The sequence below is a fragment of the Hipposideros armiger genome, unplaced genomic scaffold (assembly GCF_001890085.2).
Source record: "Hipposideros armiger isolate ML-2016 unplaced genomic scaffold, ASM189008v1 scaffold_232, whole genome shotgun sequence".
Lineage (NCBI taxonomy): Eukaryota > Metazoa > Chordata > Mammalia > Chiroptera > Hipposideridae > Hipposideros > Hipposideros armiger.
The window spans coordinates 1,752,556-1,770,228 of NW_017731582.1; the positions used below are offsets into that span (position 1 = coordinate 1,752,556).

The following is a 17,673-nucleotide window of genomic DNA, read 5'->3' on the forward strand; positions in this document are numbered from 1 at the left end:
TGTGCCAGGGCTCTGTCTGGGCATAGTGGAAAGGGACACGCTTGGTTTCTCTGGGCCTCCAAGGGACTTGGAGAGATTTAGAGGGGGTCCTACTCCCCCGCCAGGGGGCTCCTGTTCACCACTGAATCCCCAGCACCCACAAGAATCCTGAAAATAGTAAGTGCTCAATAAATTCTTGTGCAGCAAATGACTAAATGACCCCACTCCCCAGAAAGATAACCCAGTGGGCATCCACAAGGCTCTCCAACTGAAACAAGAGATTTGTAACCAAAAAGCAGCTTTACAAGGATGCCCACAGCTCCGCGCATGCTTATTCAGTGCAGGAAGTTCTCCAATCACTCTTCAGTAATCAAGTCCTGCGGTCACTCTAGGTCACTGTGGTGGATGCTACGGTGTGCCACCTGACCCCCCTCAGGGCACAGGTACACATTCCCCCAGATGCCGTGAGTGTTGGCTTCTGGGGGTGTCTTCTGCCGATCCCCAAGGCCACACCCCCTCCTTGGAGGGCAGCTACATCTGATGTGGGGTACAAAGGCCAGGCTGCTTATCTTACTTAATTCAGGACAACTCCAAGGGCCCATTCCCAGCCCCAAAGCACCCCATGGAGTTACCTGAAACCTGGAACCTTTGTGGCCACTACTTCCCGGCTCATCATCTGCTGCTCTCCACACTCCTTCCCAGGTGCAGATCCTGAGAGCACCCCCTCCCTGCCCCCAAACCTCCCTGCCCACAGATCGCCCTCTCAGAATCTGTTTCCGTGAACCAGACATAAAACAGTCACCAAACAATCTCCATTTAGAAGTTCCAAAGTCAAGCCCCACACAAAAGCAAACCTCCAAACTCGGTTTTATAAAGTCCAGTCTTCCCCCTGTTCCATTCTGGTTTCACGGAGGGGCAAAGCTTAGAGCTACAGAAAAGGGGGCATGCGGCTTCCTTTTCTCCCTTCTGCCTGCCCCAGCTGGCAAATGGTGGTTCCTGACCTGTAGTAGGCTGAACAAATAGCCTAGCAGAGACATCGGGTCCTAATTCCTGGAAACAGTGTTGTCTCATCCTGAAGAGCCTTTGCAGAAGTGACTAAATTTGCAGGTGTGATGGAGCCTTTGAGATGAAGAGATTATCCTGGATTATCTGGGTGGACCCTAAATGCCATCACAAGTGCCCTCATAAGAGAGAGACAGAGGGAGAGATCTCACACTCAGAGGAGGCAATGTGACCTCACATGCAGAGACTGGAGTGATGCAGCCACCAGCCGAGGCAAACCTGCAGCCATCAGAAGGTGGGAGACGCAGGGAACAGATTCTCCCTCAGATCCCCACCCCCACCCCCACCCACCCCAGGAGACATGGCCCTGCTGGCACCTGGATTTGAGCCCAGTGAAATGGATGAGGGACTTCTGGCCTCCGGAACTGGGAGAGAATAAATCTCTGTTGTTTTTAGCCACCCAGTTTGTAGTGCTTTGTTACAGAAGCTGCAAGAACCTGACCTGTGACTCCGGAGGAGGGGGCGGAGCTGGGTGTTAGGGAGGAGAGCAAGCAAACAGGGGAGTTCTCGCTTAGTGGGCACTACGTGTTCTATGGGGCTGGAAGGATTTAATAATTGGTGCTGTCTCCACGTGGGCTTCCTTGGCTCCTTCAGAGGCTCCTCCCCCATGAATGGCTGGGGGTGCGCACCTGCACTTACCTTGATGCAAGGGCTGCTTTACGCACCAGCTTCTCTCTCAATCCCTTCGCAGCCTCCTAGGGAAGCCATTGGCTTTTGTCTGCTGCGGCTTTTGGGGGCTCCAGGGAGCCTTCTCAGGGAGGTCTTGGGGCCACCTCACACCAGCTTCCTCTCATTCAAGAAGCCCTTCTGGTTCACAAGAAATACTGTACAACTTTTGTCCCAGCAAATCCGGGGGGGAAGGGTGGAGAGTGGGGCGGGGAGCAACTGGTTCTCTCCAGGGAAAGGCGTTTATGGGCCCCTTTCTTCTCAGTGTGAGGGCAAAGGCTTTGTATGTCCGTCGTTCCCACCCTCATAGCTCTCCACGCACCACCCACGTGAAAACAGCATCTCCAGGTGTTTCCTAAGCATCTCAGGCTCTGTAGAGCCCAGATCTGGCCTCAATTTTAAAGATCTCGAGTCATCATGTTGAATTTTCTGCAGAGGAATCTAAGTCCCTCTGTGAGGGACATAAAAGAAAACATACAAAAAAGACATGGATGGGACTAATGAATTTGTTCCGCAAAACCCCGTGGCCCCTACTATGCAGCACACCCCGGTAAGTAGCCTGGTGGCAGAGCAGCAACCAAGAGGGACAAGTGCCGCTTTGTGGGGCTTTCCAGCTGGAGGACTGGAACCTACAAACGGGAGGGACAAGGAAGGTTCGCTGAAGTCTGGGCGTCCTGACTCGCAGTCAAACCCTTACGTCCTCCTTGGGCTCTTGCATCCCTCCTCTGCTGCTTTTTTCTCAAAGGACAACATGAACGATGACACAATTCTTAGGCACACACAGGGACATTGGCCTTCAACATATCCTGGTAGCACCTTCAAGTTTATAACATTCAATTCAACCATGACAACGAATGAATGAGTGAATGAGTGAGTGAATGAATCAATGAGTGAGTGAATGAATGAATGAATGATAGCTTGGCCTCATGTACAAAGTGATTATAAAACTTTATTGCAGCTTCTTACAGCACAGCTAAGTCTGCAATGCCAGCACCATCTTGGGATCTTTGGGTGGCACACAAGGGAAGCAAGCAAGCCACTGCTGGAAGGGCGGCCACCCCCTGGGGAGCCAAAATATCCCCAAGAGCTCTTGCTTTGCCACACTGCAGGGGACCAGCGCCTCTGGCCAGGAGCTTCCCAAGGGAGAGGACGCCAGGGGGCTGGGCTCAGGGCACCATGTTCCACCACTTGAAGGAGAAGGGCTCCCGGCGCACGTTGGTGCCGCAGTGCACCTCCCCGTGCCGAAGGTGGTAGGTGTAGAAGTCGTCGATGAAGGTGCAGTGGAGGCCCAGCGGCTCCAGCAGGGACCGCACCTTCTCCTCCAGGCAGCAGCGGCCATTGATGATGGGCCCGAAGGGCTTGGGGATGCCCAGGTACTTGCCCAGCACCAGCATGTTCACCTGCAACGAGGTGGGATCCCAGGTCAGGGGCGGCGGCGGGCAGCCTGCCTCACTATCCGGGTGCTTCCTGCTTCTGACCCTTGGAAACAACAGCCCCACTTCACAGATGAGAAAACTGAGGCCCACACAGGTAAAGTGGGCTACCTAAGGCCACCCAGCTAGTCTGGGACTTACACCCAAGTCTGTCAGACTCCGGGTCCCTGTTCCTTCCCCACCTGCCACCTCCTTGCAAACTCTGTTACTTAATTGAGCCCAACTCAAATGCGACACCCGCTGTGTGAATCCCCAAACTCGGGCAATTAGCCACTCCTGTATGTTCCCATAGCTCCCAGCACAGTGCCTGGCACATAGTAGGCGCTTAATAAATATCTGCTGAATGGGTGAATAAGTGACGACCACTTTTGTAGTACTTTCCATATATCATGACTTATGCAAATGACTGTTGCCTCCATTATATTGGGAGGTGGGCTGGTGAGATGGAAGGACCAGGATTTTGGCTCCAGGCCAACGTGGGTTTGAATCCCAGCTCTGCTATTCAATAGCTGTGTGGCCTCAGGCAAGTCGCTTCGCCCCTCTGAGCCTCATCAGCACAATGAGCCCAATACATTTCCATTGCTGTGACAATTAGATAAGGACACAGATGTCATGAGTCATTGACGGGGCATCTCATTGTCACCACACAAGACATAGCCCATGCTGAGTGCCCTGCGCTCTTAATTTCTGTGCCTGTTCCATGCCCACATCTCCACCCACCTCCCACAGTGGGCTCCCGGGAGAACCATGGCTTGTGTTCAGGCTCCTTTTAGGGCAGCGGTTCTCAACCTGTGGGTCGCGACCCTTTTGGGGTTTGAACGACCCTTTCACAGGGGTCACCTAAGACCATCGGAAAACAAAAAGATATTTACATGACGATTCATAACCGTAGCAAAATTGCAGTTATAGAGTAGCAACGAAAATAATTGTATGGTTGGGGGTCACCACAACATGAGGAACTGTATTAAGGGGCCGCGGCACTAGGAAGGGAGAACCGCTGCTCTAGGGGCTCTGAACAGTGAAGGCAGTGCCAGCCCGAGGGAAGCTGATCACCGCATTTGAGATGCCTCGTTTCCCAGCCATTGGCATCAGCTTTCTCTCCTGAGCTGGGAAACCTAGCTGGGTTCAACGGGAAAGCAACAAATGTTTGGGGCCAAGGGATTTTATTCAGGGGGCGAGAGGGCAGTGTTCCCTCCTGCCTTGTTTTGACCAAGGAATCCTTTATTCTAAAGAAAATCTTTTTCAGAACTTCGGTGCGTAAAACATAAAAATCCAAACCACTGAATTTGGTGCACTGCCTGGGAACCCCAGGGCCCCGGGGAACACAGTTTGAAGCCCACTGTGGTCTTCCCTGAACCGTAACCCCCAGCTCCAGGAGGAGGGGGTGGCTGAGAGGCCACAGTAGAACTGGGTGAAGTTTCTGCCTGGCCCTTGGGTATTACTTTGAAGAGACAGAGTAACAGGGCAGAGGAATGATAAAAACACAAGCAATGACTTAAGATGGTGCTTGGGGTCACAGTTAAAAGTTCTTGACAAAGGTGAGATCCCCCTCAAGTCCACCCTTCTGAAAGGTGAATCTCACCCAGCCCCCCAGTGCTGGATTCACCTCCTCAGAGAGGCCTTCCTGAACCATCCAGTCTGAAAAGGTGCCCTACATGGTGCTTAGCTCAACCTGAGAGCGTATTGTTTGGTGCTTGTCCCCCACACCTCACTCCTACCTTATCCCCTACTGGGAAGCCTATAGCAGGCAGTGCAGCCTATTGGTTAGAGAGCATGGGCTTTGCAGCTGGTCCCCTGGCTCTGAATCTCACCTCTTGCCAGCTGTGTATTCTGGTGACAGACACTTTCCCTCTCTGTGCCTCATCTGTCAGTGGGGGCTGATGATCATCTCTGACTCCCAGGGTGCCTGGCAGATGCCCACAGTGGCTCTGTAAGCCCGAGGGAGCTATGCAAACCCCAAGTGGATGAGGACACAACCAAGCTTTCTGGACCCGCACCCAGAACCCAGCTGGCCTCTCTGACTCAGGCCACTGGCAAAGGTGGACCACCTCCAAAGGTCACTTCCTCACCATGTTTGGGAAAAAGGCTTCGGCCTTGAGAGTCCCTGAGGGGTCTGAATGGAGCTTGAAGAGCTGGGGGATGTCCACGATGTCCCGCTCCGTCAGGCCCAGCTCCCGCTTCAGCACCTCCCGGTTCCAGTCGATGCAGCTCTGGGGGAGGAGGTGGGGGAAGGGGTTGGCCAGGCGGCCAACACAGGTGGGGTGGGGACTGCCAGGGCGAGGACCAGGGACAGGGTCAGGAAGGAGTGATGGACACCTCCTTTGCTTCCCACCTCCCCCCATCCTGTCTCTCTTTCCAGGTGCTCTGTATCACTCCAGTGCTTGGCCTCTCTCCTGCCCCTGACTCTGTGTCTGAGTGTGTCGCCCGTCTTTCCCTGGCTCCAGCTCTCCCGGGCACCACCTTGTGTGGGTTCCTGTAGTGGTGACTGAGTTTGCCCCTCTCTGACTCCACCCACATTTACCCAAATCCCAGGGCTGTTCATCACAGAGCCAGCAGAGCCCCAGGAAGCCTCTGCCTTGTGCCTCTCACCTCAGGGAAGGGCGTGGGGGGCGGGGAGGGGGAGGCAGGGGGCGGGGGTGTTAGCTTTGCCCAGACTGGTACCTCCACATATGAGTTATGTTCTCTCAATTTCTTGTTTGACAGAATGTCTGTTATGTTATGCAGGCTTTTTTCTGTCATGAAGAAAAAGAAAAAAAAATGCAGATGAATTCAGAGGTCCATTTCCCAGAAGGTACAGTGGGAACTCAGTTTTTCCATCTATAAAATGGGGGCAGCAAGAATTCCTAACACACAGGTTTGTGGCGAGCACCTGGTAGGCAAATGCCTCAAATACAATGTTTTATCAGGGCAAATGCTCATTAAAAGTGTTGCTCTCACTCCTTTAAAGTCTCTTATCTCCAAAGGAACCTCATTTTATTGGGGCAAACAGAGGCCACACCATTGCCCAGTGCCACACGACATACTACAGATATTAGGTGAAAACTCTCAGCCATGGAAACTTCGCAACCTCGGATCCTGGCCCCTGTCTGTAGACTTTACTGAAAAAAAAATAATATTTCATTCTGTGCTCCAGCCAGACTGAACTTTTTCTCAGGGCCTTAAACACATCTTGCTTCTTCCTGCCTCTGAGCCTTTGCATTCACAGTTCCCTCTGGAATATTTCTCTTCCTCTCATCCCATTGTCCATTTTCCTGGCCAACGCCTGCTCATCTCTCATGTTCCTGCTTGGTCTTTGCCTTCCTTGATCTCCTGCCACGCTCCCCACCCCCAACCCCCCCGGATTCCCTGTGTTGTAGTTGTTTTCTTTTTCTTTTTTTAAAAAAATATCATTGGGGAACAGCCGTGGTCCTTGGTTACACATGGCTTTCATGCTACAATGGCATAGTTGACTCTTTTAGGGAGGGCGCAGCTCACAGTGGCCCATGCGGGGATCGAACTGGGAACCTGGGGTGTTATCATCACGACGTTCTAACCAACTGAGCTAACCGGTCACCCCTGTAGTTGTTTTCTTGATTCACTTCCCCTGGCCCAATTCATGCAGTGTCCCCAGGCCCACAGTGAGTGCTCAAAAGATACCTGTTGCCTGAAGGATTCCATCTGGCAACAGGAGACCAGGTGAAGGCAGAGAGGAAGGTAACGGTAACCGGATAAAAGAACAAGGCATGGCCCACTTACTCTTGACCCCTTTGAAAAGCAGAGCCTTCCCATGGCCCTCTTTCAGTTGCTCCTGGAACAGTTTGTAGCAGGACCTGGGGCTGGCCAGGAGTAGCCGGAAGCCCTAGAGGCAGAAACACGAGGGTCAGAGAACAGCTTTGCCCATGGGACTTCCAAGGAGAAGGGCTCTGCGGAGGGTGCAGGGAGTACGGGCTTGGACCCAGACCGGCAGCCTCCTCCACGCCCCCTCCTGGTGGGGAGGGAAACACGGTGTCAGGCATGCATGCCAGGTCAGTCCTCCCACGCCGAGTACAGAGCTGTGCTTAGGAACCCAGGAAAGAGGCGTGTGGCTTCCTTCAGGCAGGCCCCCAGACTGCACCTTCTTGTGCACCGGAATGAAGCTCAGGAACTCGTCCACGTGGCCCACAGACAGCCAGTCGGAGTAGAGTCTCACAGGGGCCTGCACCTGCTGGGCGGCGAGGAAGTCCTGCAGGGCCTGGTGCATCTCTTGGCTCTTAATGCTGCCCACACAGGATTAAAGGAGTGTTATGGGAGGGGGCGGCGGGGGTGGGGAGGGGGTTCAACAGGGAGGTCTCGGTGGGACTGGAGGCTTGGCAAAGGGGATCAGGAGCCTGGGTTGCCTTTAGTATATCCCGTAACATTTGAGGAATTGAAGAATTGTCACCCCAGTTCTATAGGGGAAACAGGGGCATGGAGTCAGTAAGGTAAATAGAACAAGAGCTTAGCCTCAGAAAGCACCGCCTACTGACTCAGCCCTGGTGCTGGTGGGAGGAAACATGGGGTTTGGAGTTGGTCCCACCCGAGCTGGTGATCTCGTTAGCTGTGTGGCCCTGGGGATGTGCTTCACCTTTCTGAGCTTTGGTTTCCTTCATGGGCCTTTGTGATCTAGCCCTTGGCTCTTTCTCTTGCTCAATCTGTTTAAGCCACTCTGGCCTTGTTGAACACTGCTAAGCTCCTTCCTGCCTCAGGGCCTTTGCACATGCTCTTTCATCTGCCAGGAACCCTCTACCCCAGATCGCCACACAGCCATATCCTTCTTGTCATCAGGCCTCAGCTCAAAACCCCCCTCCCCAGAGAGGCCCTCCCTGGTCACCCTAACCAACATAGTTCCCCCTCCTCCTCTGCCTCTCTCTTTTTTGTTTTCTTCACTATTTGAAATAATCTTATTTGTTTGCTTTTCTCTTATGTGTCTCCCCCATTAGAATAGTGGTAGGGACTTACCTGTCATGTTCATGGCTGCTTTCCTTCCCACCTCCTAGCATAGTGCCTGGCACATAGTAAGTGCTCAGCAAATAGTCACTGACCCAAAGAGTGTAAGTGGCCCAGCTGGAAGTTAAACCTGGGTCTGTCGGGATCCGAACCCCGTATTCCTTGCCCCGTACTTTGATTCCTCTCACATGCCCTCAAGTTTGTTGAGCCCTCGTGGGTTGGGAGCAAGTAAGGAAGGCTTCATTCTGGCCTCTGCGTGTCCTTAGCCTCGGGGTCCTGGACACCTCTCTCTGCCCCTCCCATCCTCACCTGGGGAAACTGCTGTCCCCAATGAGAATCCTGCCCAGTGGGTATTTCTTCTTCCCGACTGTGACCGGGGGGCTCACTTCCAGGTTTCCAAAGGAGTCAAGGCTGTTAATGATGTCCCCTGTTTGGGGCCCTCGAGTCACGTAGCCAAAATCTGGACCCTGAGGTGGGAGAAGCACATGCCAACAGTTAGAGAACTTAGGCCCTGGGTGAAGAGAGGGTGGGGTCCAAGTTTAAAGATGAATTCGGGCCACAGGGAGGAATTCAGCAACCATCAGCAGCTGGTACATAGCAGGCACCGTTATTATTTGTGGAATGTCAAAGGAATGCTGAACTGGATGGCAGGAAAAGGAACTAGAGTGTGTTGAGTTTCTAATGCTTGCCAGCCGCTTCATAAACCTTAACTTGGGCAAATAGTAACAAATCCACAAATATCCCTTTTACATTCATTTTGCAGAGAAAGGACTAAGCTCAGAGTGGTTGTGTGGCTTCTTCAGGTTCTACAGCAAGTTTGTGGAAGGACCAAGACATGAACTATCTCTACAGCAGTCTCTCTCAGTCCACACCCTGACCTGGGGCTGGAATGAGCTTTGCGGAATGGCTGTGGCTGCGACGTCTCCACATGGATCTTGGAGAGAAGGCCCGGGAGGTGACACATTTCTCTCAGCCTCTGTATGAGTTTCCCACTGCTGCCATGACAAATCTAGTGGCTTAAAACAACCCGTATTTATCCTCACAGTTCTGGAGGTTAGAAGTCTGAAATCAATTTCCCTGAGCTAAAATCAAGGTGCGGCCAGGCTGGTTCCTTCTGGAGGCTCTGACGGGGAGAATCCACTTCCTGGCCTTTTTCAGCTTCTTGTCGCCACCTGGGGCTGGTGGCCTCTTCCTCCATCTTCAAAGTGCCTCACTCCAGCTTCTGTTTCCATCATCACTTCTCCTACCCTGACCTTCGTTTCTCCCTCTTATAAGGAGTGTTATGATTATATAGAGCCCACCCAGATAATCCAAGATAACCTCCCCACCTCAAGAGCCCTAACTCAATCACATCTGCAAAGTCCCCTCAGCAGCAGCTTCTGGGATTAGGATGTGGACATATTTGAGGGGCTATCATTCAGTCTACCGCAGTAGCTCTAGCTTTCTACACATCCATGATCTGTACCCTGGGTCTTCATGGGGGTCACAGGCTCCCTGAAAGCAGATTCCAAATCGTGAGCTTCAGTGCATTTTTTTTTTCCTGACAAGACATTGGTTTGTTGGAAAAGTCGTGATACATTTTTGCAACGAAAAACATAGAAAAAATATGTCATGACTTTTCCAACAACCCCTTACGTCTCAAGGTGGTCTGTGACGCCACTAATTTAAAAACCATCACTTCCAAGTCCTCTCTGTCCTCCCTTTCTGTCTAAAACCCATCCTAACCTGACTTCCAGCCTCACCGTGCCGTAGAAATTGCTCTCGTCTTCACGATCACACAACTAAACCCACTGGGCAGTGCCCAGGCCTCGTCTTCCTTGCCTACCAACAGCATCTGAGTCAGCGGGTCACCCCCACGTCCTCCACACGCTTTCTGCACTTGGCCTTTGGGGATCCCGCGCACTCTTGGGTCCTACCTCACTGTTGCTTCCTCTCCGTCTCCTGTGCACTGCGGGGTCCCAGGTCCAGTGCTTGTCTCCTTTCATTCTCTAGTTTCACTCCCTCCTTCGGCGATCTCACCCAGTCTCGGGAAAGGCCGTCCATGTGCTGACTACCTCAAATTTATATCTCCAGCCTGTACTTTTCTCCCAAACTCCAGACAGGGATCCACTGCTTGCCTGACTTCCCATCTGGGTGTCTCACTTGCCCCAAATAGAACTGTTGACCTCCTCTTCCCCTCCCCCACCCCCATTCTTCCCACAGTCCTTCCCTGTGTCAGGGGATGGTGCCTGCATCTCACAAAGGTCAAAGCCTGATGTCACCTTTACCCTCTCTCTCTCACACACAACGGGTCAGGAAACCCTGCTGGCTCTGCCCTCAAAACATATCTGGAGTCTGGCCACTGCTCACCCCTCCCCTGCTCTGCATTCACATCGTCTCTCACCTGGTTACTGCACCAGCCTCCCCCGCACTCTCCCGTCTCCTGCCCTTGGCCTCTGCTGTCCATTCTCAACACACAGCCAGAGGTTCCCTTTGATAACATCAATCAGATCATAATCTCCCTCCGTTCAAGACCCTGCAATGATTCCCCAGTTTCTCAGATTCTAAACCAATGGCCAACAAGCCCACACGATCTGTCCCCTGCACCACACCACACCCCCACCATCTCTCTGACTGCCTCTCCTGCTTGCTTGCGCTGCTTCACCGCTTCTGGCATCCCAGCTGTTCCCTAAGGATTGTTCCTGCCTAGAATGTCAGCTCCGTGAGGTGGGGTGGGGTCTTGGTATCGCTCACTGATGTATTCCAAGCGCCTACAACGGGGCCAGGCACAGGAGTGTGTGCTCAAAGAATGTTTGATGAATGAACAATAAATTCATCCAAACCCCTGCCCTGGCTGTTGCCACCAGAGGAGATACGATCCACAGGCTGCAGGCAAATGAATGGGTGTCCATAGTCTGCAGAAGTGGCCCCCCAAGAGTGGGACATGCAGGGATGCTCACAGGTCCTACTTGCTACAGCTTCCGGCGCAGACTTAGAAAGGTGTTGCCATTTTGGTTCACCTCCACTCTTTCTGGTTTGTCAAAAATTACAATCAAGTCCCAGAGTGGAGCAAATCCCTCCTTAACACCTGCTAATCTCCCCTTTAACAACTGAGAACAAAACCGTGGCTCAGGGGTTTTGCTGTCATTTGTTTCGAGCTGAGATTCTTCCGTTTTCATTCTGTAGAACTTCATGGTTGCCTCCTATTCACGGTAAGTGGTACTGACTTTCCATTTACAGCTGTGGTACTCAAGTCGCTGAGATTGTCTTACAGGAAGAACACCCAGTGTGTGTCATGCTGTGTGCTAAGTGCCCAGCGTACAGGGATGGACACCAGGACCTCAGGCCCCGACTTCCTAGTACTTACAGTCTGCAAAGAAGCAGGCAATGAAAAGTAAATGACAAACCAGTGCCTTATAACAAAACTCTTGGGAAGAAACCCACAGGGAGCTGTAGTCAAGAAGGCCAGTGGCTGGGGTGGGTGTCCTTCAGTGTCAGGACGGCCTCACAAAGGAGGGCACTGAAGCTCAGACCTGAAGGCTGAGAAGCAGCCAGACACTTGGACTGGGAACAGCATTACAGGCAGAGGGAATGGCATATGCAAAGGCCATAGCCATTTGAGGTGAGTATCAGTTGGGCACATGTAAAGAACAGGGAGGGGGCTGGTGGGGCTGGAGCCAGATAAGGGGCAGGGAAAATGGCCTACAATGAGGTTGGAGAAGTAGGGGGTGGTATTGCCGGGTGATGAGTTTCAGTTTTACTCCAATTCCTTTCTTGAGTGATCTGAGTTGGAGTACGACAGACGTCCTCGGCTAAGAGGCCATCACAGCCAGGCTCTATTCAAAGCTAGCTGTGGGAAAGGTAAAGACACCTGTGCTGAGGTGTCTATCTGTTCATCTGTCTGGCAGGACACTGGAGGTTTGGCTTGTGACATCAGAAAATCTGGCCTATGTCACACATAAAATATCAAAGTAGGAGAGGAGGCCATTGAACAGAGGAGGACTGAAACCAGGAATAGAGCCTCAGTTTCAGCGCACCTACCTAATTTATCCCATTGCTCCTAAAACAGGCTTAACCTCATTTTGTGGCAGACAGATACTGTGAACTCCACAGGATCGCTACACCGGCCTTGCTCAGCACAGGAGAGGGAGCGAGAGTAGGATAAGTTGCTGAGTTAAACTCAGGTTTCCTCCCAAAGTCACCTGTGTGGGCAGGGTCGCCTCCCCTTCCCTTGAGGTGCAGGGTGCTCCTTGGAAAGCCACTCATCACAGCAACCCTTGCACCCCACACTCTTTCCTCCATTTTTCCTGGGCACCTGGAGTCAAGGGGCTGTCAAAGGGCTCGGGGTGCAGGCCTGGGCTCTTCCTGGGAAAGCATGGAGCTGGCCTGGCCTGGTCTGAACTCCAACTTCTCCCTTCTCTGTTTGTGTGACCTTCGGAAAGCTGCTTCGCCTCTCTGAACCTCAGTTTCTGTATCTATAAAATGGGCCTAGTGATAGCACCTACATCAAAGGCTGTCAGACAAATTAAATGAGTCAGTGCATGTAAAGGACTTAGCCCTGTGACTGACAGAATGTGTGTTCAGTAAATGTAACTATTTGTGCTGAGTTTGCAGGAATGTGCCAGGCTAGTCAAGCATGACTTAACAATATGTCACCACTACCTCCCCTCCACCCCCACCCCCAAACATGTAGAGTCTTTGGCTGATAAAGTCACATCTAGGAAATAACCACTCTGATCTTGAACTTCCCCTCCCCCCCATATTCCAGACAGAGGCCCCCCCCACCCCACCTTCCGAAGGCCAAATCCCACCCAAAGGCCAGAGCCTGCAGCTGAACGTTGGGGAAGGTTCCAGTCCTGGCCCCACCCCAACCTTGCAGCAAGAGCATCTTCAGTGGAACACGAATGCCCAAGCCCGACCTACATCTTTGGAGGGTTATCTAGAGAAGGTGAGCTCAGCTGGAAAGGGTTTTGGGAAAGGAACAGCCAGATCTCACCACGGTTATAACAAAAATCACACAGCCCACCTGTGTGATTGCCGCTTGAGGAGGAATTGTACCTCAGGGGCTGGGGCGCTCAGCTGAGGGAAGGTGGGGGTGTGGGGAGACAGGCAGTGAGGATGGAGGCCTCAAAGCAAGGGGGTTTCAGCCGTTGGTGCCCCACCAGCACCTACCAGCAGGTGTGTGATGGGGAACTCTTTCAGTCCTCTGTTCCTCGGAGAGTCGAAGACAACTGGCATCGTCTTGTGTGGGGCTTGGATGTAGCCGATCTCTATTTCATCCTGCGCAGAGCGGGTGGAAGTGGGGCTGGTACACATGCTGCCTGGGTCTTGGCACCCTGCACAGGGATGGGGGGATGTGGAACCATCCGCACTCTCTCCCCTTGTGGCCAAGGGCAAATTCGTGTGGGACGCTGGACCCCAGAGGAGGGGCTCTGAGAAAGCAGAACTTACTGTCTGCTCAAACGTGTTCTGAAATCCTGCAGTGCCCCTCCCTCCTGCTCCTGGTGAGGCCCCACGCCAGGTGCTGGGGACCCATGGTGAGCAAGCTTCCGGGTTTGTCCTCCAAGTGAGAGATCCAGGGAGCTGAGCCCTTACCACCTCGCGTTAGGAGGTGATGGAAAGGAAGGGAGGGACACAGAGGAGGGGTTCCCAATGTGGCTGGGAGGTCAGAGAAGGCTTGTGAGGGGAGCGTTGCTGAGCTGAGGCCTACAGGGCAGGGGTAGAAGTGGCCCTGCCCTAAAGGGGAGCAGGTTAGACCCCAGCCTAGCTTGTGGGGCAGAGCAGAGTGTGTGTGTGTGTGGGGGGGGCAGGCTCAGCAATGAATCGGGTGCGAATCCTGCCTGTATTCTAGCAGGCAGAGGTGACGTTGAACATAAATCACTATTAGGCTGGACCATGTGAAATTGCCATTCTTGTAGCTCAGAAGTGGTGGCATATCAGCCATTTCATATGATTCGACCAGATTAACACAGAGGGAGTGACTAGAAAGGGAGAGAGGGTGTTATTTGGGGGCTTAGAAGAAAGAGGGGTAGATCCCTGCTGGAGGGATTGGGGGGTGTACAAAGGGGGAGCATTAGAGCTGGGATTGGACAGGTATGATTTTGAAATGGGGGGTGAGAGTGGGAAGGGCTGTCAGCGGGAAGGCACAGTGTGGGCTGGGGGATGGAGGTGCGGCAGGGTAGATGGCACGGAAGGGCAGAGTCCCAAGGCAAAGCAAGGGCATAGCAAGAAAGTTTGGCTCAACCCACCAACTGTCCACTGGCACTGCCCAGTGCCAGGCACTGGGGTGCTGAGCTGAATGAGACCAGGCTCTGGCCTCAGGGAACTCATGGCACAATGGGGGAGCCCGGCAGGGAAACAGATCGTGAAGCAGTGTGGCCAGTGTGGCAGCTGGCTGGCACCGGCAGAGGGAGGTGGCTAGCTTGGGAGGGCCCTGCAGGCAGGCTGAGGAGGAGGAAGTGGGGGTCATGGACAGTGCTGTGGCCTGGTCTAGCAGCAGAGCCTAGAAGGCTGGCTTGGAGGAAGGGTCACTAAAGGGACCCGGTGAGCTCCAGCTCCCTGACCTTGAATCACTTCCAGAGGTCGTCTGAGAGTTTTAAGCAGGAAGGTGGCTTTCATCCTGGTGACTATGGTGGACATGCAGCAGCCCACAGTAAATGTCAGCTGAATCACTTGCCTGAGTCGCCTTATGCAAGGACCCTCAGAGGCTCTTAACTTCCTGCCCGTCTGAGGAAGTGTAGTAGTGAGGCTCTAGGCTGAGCCCCTCAGGGACCTTCATCTTGTGTGCCCCAGCCCACCCACCCCACAGAACCACGGACCTGCATCCATTGGTCCTCCATGTTCTCCTCCAAGGGGCAGATAGTCAGCTTGCACTTGGCTTTCTTGGCCAGAGCACCCAATGACATCACAAAGTCCTCATTTTCAGATATACTAGAAAGAGCAGACAAGAAGCTCCTCAGCATTCTGAAGTCAGCGGCCAGTGGCCTTAGCCTGGCTCTGAAGGGGTAAGCTGGGTCCCTAAGGGGTGGAGCAGGCGCTCAGGCCTGGCCAGAGTCAGGGAGGCACACAGTGGGTGCGCAGGAGATGCCTGTGGCCTGAATGGAGTTGCCTGGCTCATCCTGTCTCTCTGTTCTTAGCAAGCATTATCTCCTTGGACCCTTAAGACAATCCATGAGAAGAACTAGTGGGTAGCCTCTTCCACTGAGGAGAAGACAGAGTGGGGCAGTCCGTGCCCATGGTCACGCCATTTGGGACAGCACTGGTATTAGAACCCAGGCCTCTCTGGCTTTCAGCCTGTGTCCTGACAACCAGGTTACACGCTCACCCCTTCTGCCCCAGAAGCAATCAGAAAAGGAGAGAGGAGGAACCCCCCTGATACCCCTGCCTATTTAACAGGGACCCTTAGACTGCAGGCTGGACGCCGAGGCTCTTCAGAGAAGCTTGTCACAATGCAGGTGAGCCCACCCCCAGAGACAAGACCCTGCAGTTCAGGGGTTGGCCAGGAACGTGCATTTTAAATGAGTTTCTAGGGGGCTCTGGTGCAGAAGGTCCAAGGGCCACACTCTGAGAAACTCTGGAAGCCTGGCTCACGGGCTGAGGGTTCTCCTCTTGCAGGTCTAGCAAATTCTATAGGCCCTAAATCAGGAGGGCCCTTCAAGCAGCCTTCAGCCGGCATCAGGGCGAGACAACCATCACAAAAACAGCAACAGTAATTTCCCCGGCCTCTTAATGGTTCCAAAACAAGCCCCAAGCCCTCAGTGAGTCACAGCAGGGGTTACAACTTTCTTCCCATTCACACAGCACGTGCATGGTGGTCCTGCAGCCAGAACCCTGGGCTCCTGCGTCCTGGTCCAGGGCTCCTCCTGGTGTGTTTGTGCTCTGCCCCCCCACCCCCGTCCCCCGGCACTCCAGGGCCCCTCACCTGCACACGTACACCTCCTTTGCAGGCTGAGTGTTGGGGGTCATAATCCAGGGGGCCACACGGAAGGCCACACTGTCTTGGAACACCAGGGCCTTGGGGAACTCCTACAGGGACAGGGTCAGGAAAAAGGCTATTTCAGCAGCCAGAGCCCGACACCTACCTCCCCTCCCCTGCTGGGCTCTGCACCCACCCACAGCTGGGCCTCTGCCTGGAAGCCCAGGGTTCCCCTCGGCTGCCATCTTTACCTACCGGCTTGGATGTGTCCAACAGGGAGATGGTGAGGGAAATGAGGCCTGGGAAGCTGGCATCTGGGAAAGATAGGCCCTCCATGTAGAAGTCTGTGCTATGCTGGCCGCCCGGGACCTCCAGGAGGTGAGAAGGCTGCTGGGGCCCCAGGATCACCTTGTACTCAAAGGACTGTTTTTTCCCTAGAAGAGAGCAGGGGAGGCGCAGGTCTGCCTCTCGGCCTCTGAAGACCCTTCTTCAGAGCTTCACAGCTCCCAGGTGCTGTGATTCCTTCTCAGGGCCACCACATGTCACCCCCGAGGGCCCCTCACAGTTAAATCTGGCTGGAGCCTCCCCTTAGGAGCAAGGGACTAAAGCCTCAACCGGGACAACTGGGGGTCCAGGAATGAATTGACAGGGGTGCCTGAGCTACTCCCAACTTTATAGGAAGTGCAATATATATTATGGTTCATTCATTATGGTTCATCGTTTGTTCATTCATTTATTTCTGGGCACTTGCTGCCAGCTGACCCCTAGGGATACCAGGGAGACAGTCATTGTCCTGGTTTCCAGGGAGAGCACAGTCTCCTCCTGGGTGAGTAGGGAGGAGCAAAGACAGTCAAAAGCACAGATGGTAATAATTGTTGTGATGGAGGGAAGCCCAGAGGGCCAGAGAAGGCTTCCTGGAAGAGGTGACGCCCCAGCAGAGGCAAGGAGTTGGTTTGCTGTTAAGTTGTGCCTGAGATCAAGTTGTGCTTCTGCCACAACCATCAGGTGGCTTCCCCTATCTCCTTCAGGCTAGAAGCCAGAGTCATTTCATCCATCCCTAATCTGGCCCCTGCCTTTCTGCCTTTTCTTCTCCACCCTCACCTACCACCTTAACCCTTGCACACTGCACTCTAGCTGCACTGCCCTCCCTGCATTCATCAAGCCCACAGGCATGACCCTGCCTCAGGGCCTTTGCACTCACTATTCCCTTTGCTTGGATTGCCCTTCCCCTGGGAGTCTGTGAGGCTGTTCCCATACCTCCTTCTGCTCAAATGACACCTTATGGGGGACACCTTCCCTGACCACCCTCTCCCCACATCCCCTGACTCCACCCCTCAACCACGTCCCTTGCCTGTTGCATTCTTTGACATAGCATTTAACGCCATCTGATGCACTAGGTGTTTTACTTAGTTGTCCTACATGGCATCTCTCTCAACCCACTGAGACAAAAGCGGCGTGAGGGCAGGGACTTTGTAATGGTCTTTGCTCTCTGCTCTGTGCCTGGAACCGAGCCTGGCACTCACAGGTGCTCATGAGCTGCTGAGAAGTTACTGATGTCTTTGATTAGCAGGATGCTGGAGAACAAATGATAACATAACACATGCAGTCAGCTTGGAGTCAAAAGCCTCCTTAAACAAGATTCGTGTGTGTGTGTGTGTGTGTGTGTGTGTGTGAGAGAGAGAGAGAGAGAGAGAG

General features: G+C 53.4%; 1 protein-coding gene across 2 annotated transcripts in view; it reads right to left on the minus strand.

The window, feature by feature from the left end:
• Positions 1 to 2,636: 2,636 nt before the first annotated feature.
• Positions 2,637 to 17,673, minus strand: part of PADI4 (peptidyl arginine deiminase 4) — a 27,532-nt gene continuing 12,495 nt past the window's right edge. For both annotated transcript variants that reach the window (XM_019654822.1, XM_019654821.1), the window contains 10 exons: positions 16,234 to 16,412; positions 15,985 to 16,088; positions 14,882 to 14,993; positions 13,236 to 13,343; positions 8,394 to 8,551; positions 7,234 to 7,375; positions 6,876 to 6,978; positions 5,802 to 5,872; positions 5,210 to 5,350; positions 2,637 to 3,107 (listed from right to left, as the gene is read on the minus strand). In XM_019654822.1, coding sequence (XP_019510367.1) covers positions 2,874 to 3,107; positions 5,210 to 5,350; positions 5,802 to 5,872; positions 6,876 to 6,978; positions 7,234 to 7,375; positions 8,394 to 8,551; positions 13,236 to 13,343; positions 14,882 to 14,993; positions 15,985 to 16,088; positions 16,234 to 16,412 — 1,352 coding nt within the window. In that variant the 3' untranslated portion in view covers positions 2,637 to 2,873. The remainder of the gene's footprint in view (positions 3,108 to 5,209; positions 5,351 to 5,801; positions 5,873 to 6,875; positions 6,979 to 7,233; positions 7,376 to 8,393; positions 8,552 to 13,235; positions 13,344 to 14,881; positions 14,994 to 15,984; positions 16,089 to 16,233; positions 16,413 to 17,673) is intronic.